This window comes from Homarus americanus, unplaced genomic scaffold (genome assembly GCF_018991925.1).
Source record: "Homarus americanus isolate GMGI-L3 unplaced genomic scaffold, GMGI_Hamer_2.0 scaffold1660, whole genome shotgun sequence".
Classification (NCBI taxonomy): Eukaryota; Metazoa; Arthropoda; class Malacostraca; order Decapoda; family Nephropidae; genus Homarus; species Homarus americanus.
This window is the reverse complement of record NW_024756024.1, coordinates 18319-33251: the sequence shown is the minus strand read 5'-3', so window position 1 is coordinate 33251 and position 14933 is coordinate 18319. Positions and strand designations below refer to the sequence as shown.

Genomic DNA, 14933 nt, shown 5'->3' with positions numbered 1-14933 from the left:
TTTATCTTTTCTAATATAATATACTACTGTAGTACTGTACTGTATATCATTTTCCAGAGTTTGTTAGCCTAACGTGTGTGACTGGGATTATATTTTATAATGTCCCTTAAGAGCCAGAAATTATAAGAAAATCTTTCCAGTAAGCTGTCATTCATAAAAAGGGGGTAACATCAAGAAGCATATTTTGGCAAGGATAAAGTATTATTCAAAATTTTGCATGGTTTTCTTTGAGACATTTTATGTTATAATTTTGCATGCAGATGAAGGAAAAGCAAATTAATTATAGGAAAAAATCCCAAAACTATCTATTGTACTGCATATATATACAGTTAGATTTAGTGCCCCCTAAACCATGTGTGTAGATAGCCTCCCCTTCCAAAGCTTCATCAGTGACTAGCTCAGGTGAACATGGGCTACTAGGTTTGTAAGGCTTTCACTAGCAAATGTATGGGGGATGTCAAATCATCCAGGAAGGCCCTATGTTGGGACCATGTAACACACACTTCTATATTTATGATGGTGGATCTTTTTTTCTTTCTTTCTTAATTTTTATTCGTTTCGTTCTTTCTTTCCATCTTCTGGTGCTGAGAACATAGATAATGGAGTTCAGCATGGTGCCATCTTATATGTAACTGTTCTGTATTTACTTTTTGTATTATATTCAAAATGCCTTGGCTACAATTTTCCCACTCCAAACAGGCAAAGGACACTATCGAATCTACTCGCTAGATAAACTGTTCATGCACATGTACCGCAGCTCTCCCCGAGTATCCTATTCCACAATCAGTTGCAAAGGAGATGTTGACTCAGTGCGGCTTAGATTATCATCCAGATCTTGCTTGTGGGGTATGTTAACTTTATTTTTTTTTGTAGTTTACTGATATTTTTGATACTTGGTAAGGTGTTCAAGTGTGGTTCATATTAAACCAAACCCCTTAATAGAAATTGTAGGGATTCCTGGGCAAAACCTTGTTTATTACAACTCTTCTGTACTTTAATCTTTTTGGAAACACATCACTCATTAACAAGCCCATTCCATAGCCATTAACACATTGTGTGTGAATTCCCTTATCATTTTGTATAAGTCCTCCAAAAGTGCATGATAATTCTCTTAGAAAAACTAATGCATGCAGGCAGAGTATTTTGATATACATATAGGTATTATTTTTTGTAGATTTTTTTGATATTGGTTTCTCTAAGTTTTGCAAACCAGCAGGGACACTACCTCTGCCAACTGCCTAGCAACACTCCCCTAACCACAGTGCACCCTCCTCCCACTCACCCACTGAGCCAACTAACTCGTGTACAAAGAAATGTACAGCCGTCTCTCGATTTACACGGTAGTTACGTTCTTGAGGATAGTTGTGTAAATCAAATTTAATTTTCCCAAAAGAAATAAAGAAAATGGCAGGGGTCAGGAGTAACCCTCCATAAAAACTGCAATTTGTTTATCTATTTTCTTCAATATGTTTTATTTACAATAATATAATAAAAATAATAATAATACAGTAGTAAGAAAATAGATTTTAAATTAAAATTTGTGCTAACACTTACGTTGAATGATGGCTGGGATGGCGTAGGGAACTGGTGGTGGTGGAGGAGGAGAGGTGGGGATTACTGAGAGGGAGTCATCTGAATCAGGTGATGGGGGAGAAGTGGGAGCTTTCAAGTTGCCAGATGTCAATGTCTGAGGTTCAGGTGATTTTACTTCTTCCTATTTTGCAAAGTTGGAAAGTAATGAAGTACTGAACTATGCTGCCTGGTGCAATGGCATCTTTCTCAAAACCATGCTATTTAAAAAGTGTTATTTTAAAAATAGGTATTAATTTATTACTAGTGTTATTTCTAAAATGTGCAAATTAAATCCGTGTAAATCGAGAGGTGGTTGTATACTGTATTCCCTTTGTGTTTGTGCCATAAGACAATTATTTATTTTACTCTTTTTCACAATATGTATGTAGGATGGTGTATGCTTACTTCCCACTCATAATCAACAACATTTAACAGCCATTTTTTCAGCTTATGCAAATAAATTTCTTATAAAGTTATTATGCTTTTCTTCTCTTTTTACATTGACTTTGCACACACACACAAAATTTACTACTAATGTTGTGTCCATCATCAAAGAATGTTTAATTTCAGTGGCATCAAAAATACCAGAAAGATGCTGGGAAATACTGCTCCCTCATGTGCACGTCGATGGGTGTTTCTGATGTGTGATAACATTAACGTCGAGAAGACATTTGAAGTGGTTCCACAAGTGGGGAAACATCTCCCTCAAGAATTTGGTATTTATGGTGTGGTGGTGAACATACCTAATGATTATCTTGAGGTAACTGTAATATCCTTATTTAGTAGTGTGGGTAGAATATTTGTAATTTTTGACAGCAAACGACAAAGAGAAACAGGGTTTTCCAGGTTCTGCAAAAGGTGATAGGCCAAAAAGAAATGTTAGGTAATAAGTGAAAGGCTTAGAATCAGTAATGCCTAAAGGGTAATATAAACAGTTGTGGCCGTACTTGTTTGAAAATGAAAGTGTCTGATGAAATTCAAGGGAGTTGTCTCTGGAATATGATAAATTAGAAGAAGTTGGGTATGGGGGATGGCTTATTTAATTTTTTATGAGTGTAACACTGCATATGCCCTAGGGAGTTGATTCTTTGAAAATTTAGAGTAAAAAGCACTGAAAAAAATTTTTCGACATCAGTATTCTGTAAACACGGGATGTGGCTTGCAAGAGCTAAAAAAAAAATAATAATAATTGCTAATGTAAACATGAAAAGCCTGCCCATTACTACGAGTAGATGAATTTTGAGTGGTAAAGGAGGAGTTTGGGGACTTCGTTGAATTATGTGATATTTTATAGGTGTGGTAAATTAGAAAAAAAAAAGAATACACGGTTAATGTTGGAGTGCTAAAATACTGTTTTTAATATGAAATAGTTTCAGTTGCAAGGTGCATAAAATGTGTATGAGGAGTGTGGCTGTAAAGTGCTACTTAAGAAATAGTATAATTAGCAATAGATATTATTTGTAAAATTTACTTTTAGGTTCGTCAAGAAAGAAAACATATCAGATGAATAACTCTGGGGGTCCTGTTGCCAAAGATGATAGTAACGATGGTGATAATTCAAGCTTCTCCTTTGTGTACACCAACAAAGTAAGTGCCCTTCTGTGTTATCTTTTTAGGGGCCTACATTAAGGACATGAATACTCTGCCTATGGTAATAGTGTCCCAGTGACCATTTATTTGTCAATATATTTTTTTTTCTCTTGAGTTTAAGTAGACAAACTGTGTGGCGTGGAGTTAGCCTGTCTTGGTCTGGCTGTAGGTCCATTCACGTGAAATAAATTCACCATTTCATTGTAATTCTTTGTCTCAATCTCACAATTTATCAAGGGTCTACTCAGTCGACTCTACTGTATATATTAACACCTAATGATGTGCCTTGCTAGGGTCATGATTGTAGAATCAAAATCAGAAATTAAGGACAGATTCTCTTTAAATGTGTTCCTGTCTGCTTTATGACTGTATATTGCACTGATTGGCGATATGCTTTTGTGTTTATTGCCTTATAGCCAGGCAGCTTTCTTAATATTGGGCAGATAACAAGGTCTTTCTTGAGTCTCTAAACAGAGCCCCTTCCCCCTTTACTGCCAGCATCAAATGATGGGAAATGTGTTGAGACTTCTACTCTTACTACTGCACTACTACTAAAACTTCAACACAATACTTTTACTACTACTTGTACTACACTATCTACCACTGCTACTACATTTAATACTACTACTATATTAATACTGTACCTGGTTCCTTCCCACGATGGGGGGATGGATGAGGGTAACAGATCAAACATATGTAGCATTGTTCTGCAAAAGTTAATAAACCTTAGAAAGGGCTTTATTACATTGCAGCAAAATAAACACTACCTACAGTACAAGGTGAAACAGTTCAAGAGCCCTCCACCGTGGCATTATGTTTACCCAATATGGTCACTCACAGTAGCTGACACATGCAGATATATTTGCATCTCACAGTTTTATCCTTTTTTTTTTCTTCAGTCTAGAAAGATTCTACATCCTCTACCTTTAGCTCATTACTTTCTGATTTCTTACTTTACTTTTATCCTCTTCACCACTGATCGGCTCGTTAGCAGGCGATCAGTCATGTCTCTGTTACGCTCTGTTGGCAAGTACTGGGCTTGCACCGGCTCCTGAATGTACCTGAACCTGTATATGCCAAGGCATGTAACTGGTTTTGTATCACATGAATGTACTGTACAGTATTCAAGTGTTCATAGGATTTCTAAAAAATTTAGTGCAATGAATGTCAGGAAAGTAGTACATTTGTTTTTTAAATACATATTTACTGTATAATCTAGAAAGTACCGGTAAATCTTAGATAAGGTTTGTGTGTTTTCATTTTGTATGTTTTTTTTTAAAGAATGTAACGTGATGCTTATTACTACCACAGAATTTCTTTGAATTTCACTTTATTGATCAAAAGCTGAACATATGCAGCATATATAAAGTTTGAAAGTTACAAATGGTATTCTTCCTTTATTTCAACAACAGAAGAAACCAGTCAGGCAAATTTCACCTGTTCGAACTGAAAGTTCTTGGACCAAAAAAGGTGATGCCAGGGGTGCATTATCCTCTACCTTCTCATTAGGATCTCGCTCAACAGAAATTGATACATCATGTGAAGAGAATTTTCCAGCCCTTGGTGCTTGTGGGTCTATAAAAGGTAGGTAATAGAAGTGTATATATATTTCCATCATCTTCTGGTCTAGGGACACTATATCCTCTATATTCCCAGCATCTTCTGGTCTAGGAACACTATATCCTCTATATTTCCATCATCTTCTGGTCTAGGGACACTATATCCTCTATATTCCATCATCTTCTGGTCTAGGGACACTATATCCTCTATATTTCCATCATCTTCTGGTCTAGGAACACTATATCCTCTATATTCCCATCATCTTCTGATCTGGACACTATATCCTCTATATTCGCATCTTCTGATCTAGGGACACTATATCCTCTATATTCCCAGCATCTTCTGGTCTAGGGACACTATATCCTCTATATTAGCATCTTCTGATCTAGGGACACTATATCCTCTATATTTCCATCATCTTCTGGTCTACTCCAGCATCTTCTGGTCTAGGAACACTATATCTCTATATTCCCAGCATCTTCTGGTCTAGGGACACTATATCCTCTATATTTCCATCATCTTCTGGTCTAGGGACACTATATCCTCTATATTTCCATCATCTTCTGGTCTAGGAACACTATATCCTCTATATTCAGCATCTTCTGGTCTAGGGACACTATATATATATTCCCAGCATCTTCTGATCTAGGGACACTATCCTCTATTTTTCCATCATCTTCTGGTCTAGGACACTATATACTCTATATTCCCATCATCTTCTGGTTCGAACACTATATCCTCTATATTTCCATCATCTTCTGGTCTAAGAACACTATATCCTCTATATTCCCAGCATCTTCTGGTCTAGGGACACTATATCCTCTATATTTCCATCATCTTCTGGTCTAGGGACACTATATCTCTATATTTCCATCTTCTGGTCTAGGGACACTATATCCTCTATATTCCCAGCATCTTCTGATCTAGGGACACTATATCCTCTATATTTCCATCATCTTCTGGTCTAGGGACACTATATCCTCTATATTTCCATCATCTTCTGGTCTAGGGACACTATATCCTCTATATTCCCAGCATCTTCTGATTAGGACACTATATCCTATATTTCCATCATCTTCTGGTCTAGGAACACTATATCCTCTTATATTCCCATCATCTTCTGGTCTAGGAACACTATATCCTCTATATTCCCATCATCTTCTGATCTAGGGACACTATATCCTCTATATTCCCATCATCTTCTGGTCTAGGGACACTATATCCTCTATATTCCCATCATCTTCTGGTCTAGGGACACTATATCCTCTATATTCCCATCATCTTCTGGTCTAGGAACACTATATCCTCTATATTCCCATCATCTTCTGATCTAGGGACACTATATTCTCTATATTCCCATCATCTTCTGGTCTAGGGACACTATATCCTCTATATTCCCATCATCTTCTGATCTAGGGACACTATATTCTCTATATTCCCATCATCTTCTGGTCTAGGAACACTATATCCTCTATATTCCCATCATCTTCTGATCTAGGGCACTATATCCTCTATATTCCCAGCATCTTCTGGTCTGAGAACACATATTCCCATCATCTTCTGGTCTAGGAACACTATATCCTCTATATTCCCATCATCTTCTGATCTAGGGACACTATATCCTCTATATTCCCATCATCTTCTGGTCTAGGGACACTATATCCTCTATATTCCCATCATCTTCTGGTCTAGGGACACTATATCCTCTATATTCCCATCATCTTCTGGTCTAGGGACACTATATCCTCTATATTTCCATCATCTTCTGGTCTAGGGACACTATATTCTCTATATTCCCAGCATCTTCTGGTCTAGGGACACTATATCCTCTATATTCCATCATCTTCTGGTCTAGGGACACTATATCCTCTATATTCCCATCATCTTCTGATCTAGGGACACTATATCCTCTATATTCCCATCATCTTCTGGTCTAGGGACACTATATCCTCTATATTTCCATCATCTTCTGGTCTAGGGACACTATATCCTCTATATTCCCAGCATCTTCTGGTCTAGGGACACTATATCCTCTATATTCCCAGCATCTTCTGGTCTAGGGACACTATATCCTCTATATTCCCAGCATCTTCTGATCTAGGGACACTATATCCTCTATATTTCCATCATCTTCTGGTCTAGGGACACTATATCCTCTATATTCCCAGCATCTTCTGGTCTAGGGACACTATATCCTCTATATTTCCATCATCTTCTGGTCTAGGGACACTATATCCTCTATATTTCCATCATCTTCTGGTCTAGGGACACTATATCCTCTATATTCCCAGCATCTTCTGATCTAGGGACACTATATCCTCTATATTTCCATCATCTTCTGGTCTAGGGACACTATATCCTCTATATTCCCAGCATCTTCTGGTCTAGGAACACTATATACTCTATATTTCCATCATCTTCTGGTCTAGGGACACTATATCCTCTATATTTCCATCATCTTCTGGTCTAGGGACACTATATCCTCTATATTTCCATCATCTTCTGGTCTAGGGACACTATATCCTCTATATTCCCAGCATCTTCTGGTCTAGGAACACTATATCCTCTATATTTCCATCATCTTCTGGTCTAGGGACACTATATCCTCTATATTCCCAGCATCTTCTGGTCTAGGAACACTATATACTCTGTATTCCCATCGTCTTCTGATCTGGGCACACTATACACTGGACCCTTGCTTTATGCACATTCACAAAATGCGAGTTTGCATTTATGCTGCAACCCTATTTCTACCCCGTAATTCATTTTATGCATAAATGATTCCTTATTATGCATTTTGTAGAAGATATGGCACACTAGTTTTATATATTATATTATCTTTATTTCTAAGTCACATTAGAGTATTTTATGATCTTCAACTTTTTTAGCATTAATGCCCCAGAAATGGTTGTGAAATGTGGCAGTGTGTGTGTGTGTGTGTACACTGCGGCTCTGTATGTAACATCACAGTACTTGGCTGGAGTGGTGAGTAAGCCACACTCCACACACTTTCACCACAACACCCATGCTCTTCATGTCGTAGTTTATAGTTTTATGTTATATTATATTTATTTCTAAGCCACATCAGAGCATTGTAATGATATTTCCACAACTTTTATGACTTTACTGTTGACTTTTAGTAGTTGTGGAACATATATGTGAATTCCCATTATGCTGTGTTGTGTCGTAATACAACCACAGCATAAAGCGAGGGTCAGGTGTATCCTCTATATTTCCATCATCAGTTTCACATTCTGAATGAAATGTTAATTTTTTGTTCGGTAGTATCCCCAGTAGTCCAAGGTTCAGTTACACAAAGATTCTAGAAACTAATTTTGGCTCCCATTTGAAATTAAGAAAGCTTATTTAATAAAGGTACTGTCTCGGTATTTCAAACATTAGTGTGGACGTTACTTCTGCACTATACCATGTGTATGCCAATTTGGTAAGGGTTCTTATATACCGTACTCTGTGTTTTCACTACAAACCCAAGAAAATCTATCCCCACTATTCTGATCAGCATGTCTTATTGTAAAAAAATATATTACCTGTACTCTTTGGAACAGGTGCAGTTAAAAAGTCCAGCTGCCAACTGACACCTTTTGGAGGACCAGTAAAAGGAGTTAAACTTGATGCTATGCCTGAAGTTGCTGATATGCCTGCAGTTGCTGATCTTAAACTTGATGATAAGTCTGAATTTGGTAAGATTATTTTTTTTTCTTGCCAGGTATTAACCGAATCCACCAGGCCCTCCTTTCCATGTATCGTATCATGTTGTTCAATCAAACATAGCATTCTATCATGAGTCATAATATAGTAAAATCATGCATTAACAGGCTGTCATACATGGGGGGGAGGGCTTATGGGAAATGAAATATGTTCCTTGCAAATCCTTTGAGTATAAATATACGAGTATAAACAGAAGCAAGAAGTAACCAGGTATTATATGATCAGAAGTCAGTTTTGTTTTGTCTCTTGAGAGCCCTAAATGATTATTGTACAGCATGCCCTGACAAATGTTGATTTTTAATTCACATATGACACCCTGGATGCACCCAAGAATGTCTAAGGGTAGTTTTAAAGTTGCTGGCATTTTTGCGGTTGGGACAGGAAGCCATTCGTTTGGAGACAGTAATTTCTTTTACCTGTACAGTATTGTATGTGTGTGTAGACACATACAAATAAATAATAATTAGAAAATCTTCTCACAAATAATCAGAAACAAGACAACAAAATGCATTAAAAATATTAATCTGCCCCCAAATCAACTCCGTGCTTTGTTATAACTTTAATAACAAAGCACAGAGTTGACTTAAGGTAGACTTTCATTTTTAATACATTTTTTTTTCTTGTTTCTGATTAATTGTGAGAGGATTTTCCCATTATACAGATAAAAGAAATAATTGTCCTATGGGCAAACACGTAAAGGGAATATACATTTTTTTGCTCGTGAGTAGAAATGTACCCCTCCCCCCTGGTAAGCAAATGTTATTCACAGATTTGGCTATTCGCGGTCATTTTGGGAACCTAATCCCTGCGAATTTTAAGGGCATGCTGTAGTATTATATTTGAGGATGTGCAATAAACGGGAGCCTAAAAATACATAGGAATAAAGTCTGAGCATTGCATCCTAAAATAAAGTAACAAATTAGGGTTCTCAAAAAAAAAAAAAAAAATCCTGTGCGTATAAAAATAAATGAGAATTAGAAAGCATGTGAAGAATGTAAAACTAATAAGAGAGTTAGTGACAGGATCAGACCACTGCCTGGTGATTGCAAAATTTGAAATAAGAATGAAATGTGTATACAAGCCAAAAATGCAAGGAGAATACAGTAAAGCCTCCGATAACAACGGTTCGACCAACAACTTTTCATATTTAAGACCCTAGTTAATTTAGGACCCGATTCAATTTACGTCCTTATTTCATTCGTATTTACGACCAAAATATAATACAAAAAATAAAATTATATTTTCATATAAATAATAACTAAATCCCTATATGTATTAGTACAAAAAAAATAAATAAAAAATTAATGTAAAAAAAAATGAAGAGTGCCTTGCACAAAGAAACTGCCTGGCTAATGAGTGGTAATGACATCGCCAGCAAACAACAGTCGGAGCTTGGCAGTCCATTTGTTTTCACACATCTGAACAGGAGAAAAACTTCCTCAGGTTTCTTACAGCAGTTTTGCATCCCTATTCAACATGAGCAAGAGAGCAAGTGATGGTAGTGTTTCAAAAGCTAATAGAAAGTGTATAAGCTTAGCTGAGAAACTAGATGTGTTAAAACGATATGAAAAAGGTGAGAGGTCTGTGGATATTATATGGAACAAGCAAAGAACATATTTTCTGAATTGGATCCATTAACAGAACAAAGCATTAAAATTTAAATAAACGCAAATGACCTCTACGTAAAGATGTATAATGAGAAAAGAAAGCAGCTGTGCAAGGTTCTTTTAGACAGCTTTATTATTCGAAGGCCTAAACCACCAACTTCAGCATCATAAGCAGCTTCAACATCAACTTCTGGTTCAGTAACAGTTTCAGCAACAGCTTTATGGAAAGTTACAGCTTCAGCCACAGTTAAAACTGATGACTGCGTCATCTGAGTAATAACTCGCACAATATTCATTGGCTGTCCTTATGTTTTAGACTTTACCACAATTGGTGAGTAGAATTTTTGTTTTACATTCGAAAATATTATTTAAAACCTATATGAAAAGTAAATAAGTGTTGCTTTCATATGTAGAGAAATGACAATTGTTATATGTACGCACTTACTGTATACATACGTTGGCATTCCCAATCGCCTCTCTTTATTTCTTTACCATTAGTGGTTAGCTACTTCTAGTGTTCCATTTATGAACATTAAATAACATTACTTAAGACATACATACAGGTATTCAATTTTTTTACATTAAGTTCACTACAGCTACAACCAGGGTCTTATTTTCTTCAGTTTCTTATGTAGAACCATCGTCACTCACGAAAACTATGCCGTCTTGTCTCCTCATGTGTGTTTTAATATTCTACCTATTATTGATGAATTGCATTGTTCATTCCACATATATAAACTTTATTTCAATCAGATACATAGTCAGTAATAAACAATAATGAATCTTTTGTACATATTCTTGAGATAAATGACTGTGTTTCCTTGAGTGCGCACATATACATTGGCGTTCCACTATCAGTCTCACGTTTTTCTTTAATATCAGTGGTTACTTCTACTGTACATTAAATAACATTAATTAAAACATACATTTCTTTTAAATTGATTTTACTACATCAACCAGGGTCTAATTTTCTTCACTTTCAGGTGGATAACTGGCATTATGGGTGTAAACACTGACAACAATGCCGTCTCTTATCCTCTTGTGTGTTTTAATATTCTATGTATTATTAATGAATTGTATTATTCATTTTGCGTATATAAAGATTAATTCAATCAAATACATATTTAGTAATAAGTAATAATGAATCTTCTGTACATATTCTTAAAAAGATAAATGACGTGGTATCCTTAAATGCGCACTTATATGTTGCCATTCTCAATCCATCTCACTTTTTTTTTTTTTTTTACCATTAGTGGCTAGCTACCTAATTTCAATTTCAATTGTTTATTCCTTGATAGAGGAAGCGGGATCCTAGTGCTGTCACTAGGTACCCCTGTACAATGACACCAGAAGCATCTGGCAAGTGTGACAAGTATATACAGTATAAATATTATAAAGGGGCTTACTAAAGCCTAAGGAAGGAAGGATATTCCTTTAACACATAATCAACATTATTTACAAAATATCTGGCCAGTATGGGGAGGATCATCGTGTCTCCATCGGGGTCGTGGAGTGGTGGTCCAGCAGGCGTCACGGAAGCGTTGTGTGTGGGGACATCTTAGGAGGTAGTGGATAAGGGTGCTGCTGTCGGGTCTTCTGCATAATGCACAAGAGGGCTAGCTACTTCTATTGTTCTATTTAATAACATTAAATAACATTACTTAAAACATATATTCATTTTTTTTTACGTTAATTTTACTACAGCTACAACCAGGGTCTTATTCTTCATTTTCTCGTGTAGAACTATCGTCCCGGACTCCCGGCTGTAAACACAAACGAAAACAATGGTGTCTCATCTCTTGTGTGACCATATTATTCATTTATATTGTATAAGGTACATTCAGAAACATTATTTAAAGAATAGAGTTTGCAATTATCATTAATTGTATTGTTTTTGGGGGGGAAAGAGGGTAAAAAGCCACACAAAAGATATGAATAGGTCACACTTGGAAATGCATTTCACTATTATTGCTTTATTTTAATGGTAATTAATGATTCGCAATACGATGATTCACCTTACACTGCAATATTGGAGGACACATAACTGTTGTTATTCGAGGCTTTACTGTACTCTACTGTGTAAACCCATGAGGATCTATCCCCATTATTCATATTTATTTTGAGATTTGGTGGGACGTGGAGTTATGTTCAACGGATCAGCATGTCTTATTGTAAAAACATATACTGAATTACCTGTTCTCTTTGGAACAGGTGTATGGGGAGTTTCAGCTAACGAGTTCAGCAACCCGCTGATGACTTTTGGAAGAGCAGGAAGAAAAGTTAAACTTGAGGATATGTCTGAAGTTGGTAAGATTAATTAGGTTTTTTGTTTTCCACCAAGTAATAGCTGAATCAATCAGGTCCTCCTTCACGTGTATCGTATCATGATAGTGTCAAAAATCGCATTCTATCATGAGCTGTACTAATACAGTAAAATCGTGCATTAACAGCCATCCAGATTTTTTATGCATACAATATAGTATTTTTATTTTGACATCTTGTCTTTGGAAGCCGTGATAATTATTAAATAAAGTCACAAATTGTCTGTGGAAGGTAAGTAATGCACACACAAGTGGTATAGAAGTACAACTGGCTTGTAAACAAAGCAGCTGCTGGGTGGCGTTTGCAGATATCCATTCTGATTTTCCATCCGGATTTTTTTTTCGGTTAATCCGGATTTCTTCTGGAAATTAGCTTTATCTGGAATATCGTTTAATCAGTACTGAATTTCCCCCAAATTAATTTGGATTAATCGTTTGGTATTTGTTACACATATACCCATGCTTGTTGGTAATTACAGGGCGTCTCGAAAGTCTCTCTCCAGTTTTAACCCTTAGGCCTCGGGTGACGTTCCAGAACGTTCGGCTATTCTCCACCCCCCCCCCCCCTTTTATGTTGATTTTTTTTTCTCGATTTAACCCCGTGTGGGGGGTACTGCCAGCAACATCTTAACCCGGGGCTTAAGGGTTAAATATTTATGACGAAAAAACCAAAAGGGATATTGCAATACAGTTTGCTGCATCATATTCCTTAGTCAATAGTTTTTTCTTTACAGGTGCAGTTTAAATGACCTCGACATGTGCACCCTCTGTGGTTCTAAGCACATCCAGCCGATACTCAATTTCTCTCCGAGTGTGGCTTGCTTCTCTGGGGTTGCCATGCCTATTGCTTCGGTTATTCATAGACCTAGGATTGCAACGTCGGCTACAGGTGTTTTGTAGACACAATCCTTTACATAACCCCACAAGATTAAATCTAGTAGTGTGATATATGGAGAGCGTGGATGGGTCCATCCCGACCAATCAAGTATTGGCTGGATGTGCTTAGAGCCACAGAGGGTGCACATGTCGAGGGCATTTAAACTGCACCTGTAAAGAAAAACTATTAACTAAGGAATATGCTGCAGCAAACTGTATTACAATATCCCTTTTGTGTTTTTAGGAATGAATATTTAAAACTGGGAAGAGACTTTCGGGACACCCTATATTTCCATTTTAAAGTAACATCAATGGAATTCAACCCCTCGATTATGCTGTAGTACTTGTGTGAACTGATACCCTAATAGTTTTACTTTAAAAAAATCTGCTTATACATGAGCATAAAATAATGGCAGATTTTTATTTGTTTTGGTTTGGTTTTGGACTTAATGGTCTTGGCTGTATCACTGCTATCTAGGTAACTTTGTACGACATATTTGCCATAAAATAGTATTTTTACCTCATCTTTCAATTTGCAGAAATATTTGTAAATGAAACATTCTGCAGATTAAGTGTTGTAAAAGATGCTGAAATTTTGATTGGTTTAGATTAAATGAATGTAAGGTCAAGATGCATAACCTCTCTGTAAAATACTGTACGTATATTTTATTAGGGTAGTTAACAGGAAAAAATTTTCAGTGAGGGACAAAATTTCGCTCCAGTGGTGAAACTGTCGTGGGAATGAGTCTGAACTTACTAACCCAGATTGTCATGGGTGTACTGTTTTAGCTCATTTGGGGTTGATGCTGCTTTTCAGTTTGGGTGGGAGTGAACTTTTGGCCCTGACTACTTGAAAAGTCCTAAAGAATAAATGAATGGTTGAGGATAAGCTAGATAAATGTGTCAATTTGTGGAGACCTACAAAGTTCCTGGAAGTTCTGGTAAATTTAAAAGCAAATAATTTTCTTATAGATATTTTGAAGCTATCTGAAAGAAAAGGATTGTATTACAGTACTGTACTACTTTAATAAGCTCTCTTGAATCCTCAGGTCGTGGCCAGAAGTCCCCAAACCAAAGGTCAAAGAGAGGAGGACTATGAAGCTTTATCTAAATGTGACCCAAGATACTGAAGAATAGTTGAATTAACCTGCTTACTTTTAAAACTAATTTTCTTTTATCACTGCACTCTATACCATTACTGTATTAAATTTTTAGTTGTTAGAAACAAATTTTTATTTGTAGTACAGTTCTTAAGGAAACTGCACTAGTTAAGGATAGCGTAAGTTTTTTATTGTTAGATATGTCAGTATGTAAGTGCAGATAGTACATGTAGAAATTAACACGGATTGAAAAATAGCATGATTCTGTTTGGTACTGTATAGTACAGGTTGTACCTCTCTAGTCCGGCATTCTGTGGTCCGGAACGATTTTAGTTTGTCCAATAGGCAGGTTTTTTTTTTTACTTATCTGAATTATTATTATTATTATTACAGGAGTTTTAAATTTTTGCCCCTCAGGCCCCAATGTGGGTCGGTGACCTATGCCCAGGTGGGCTAATCCCCGTAAAAAAAAAAAACAAAGCCGCGGGAAATTAAGGTTTGTTTACATCCGGCAGTTCGGCTGCTCTCTCTTTCTCTCTCTCTCTGCTTGTCTATACAGAGTACAACATTTAACCCTT

General features: G+C 36.4%; 1 protein-coding gene across 1 annotated transcript; it reads left to right on the top strand.

The window, feature by feature from the left end:
• The first annotated feature begins 3037 nt into the window (after positions 1-3037).
• Positions 3038-14699, top strand: LOC121856716. Its single transcript, XM_042352405.1, has 5 exons — positions 3038-3159; positions 4575-4746; positions 8289-8423; positions 12270-12365; positions 14305-14699. Exons 1-5 carry the CDS (start codon positions 3076-3078, stop codon positions 14352-14354), a joined length of 537 nt encoding a protein of 178 aa, XP_042208339.1. The 5' UTR covers positions 3038-3075; the 3' UTR covers positions 14355-14699.
• The last annotated feature ends 234 nt before the right edge of the window (positions 14700-14933 follow it).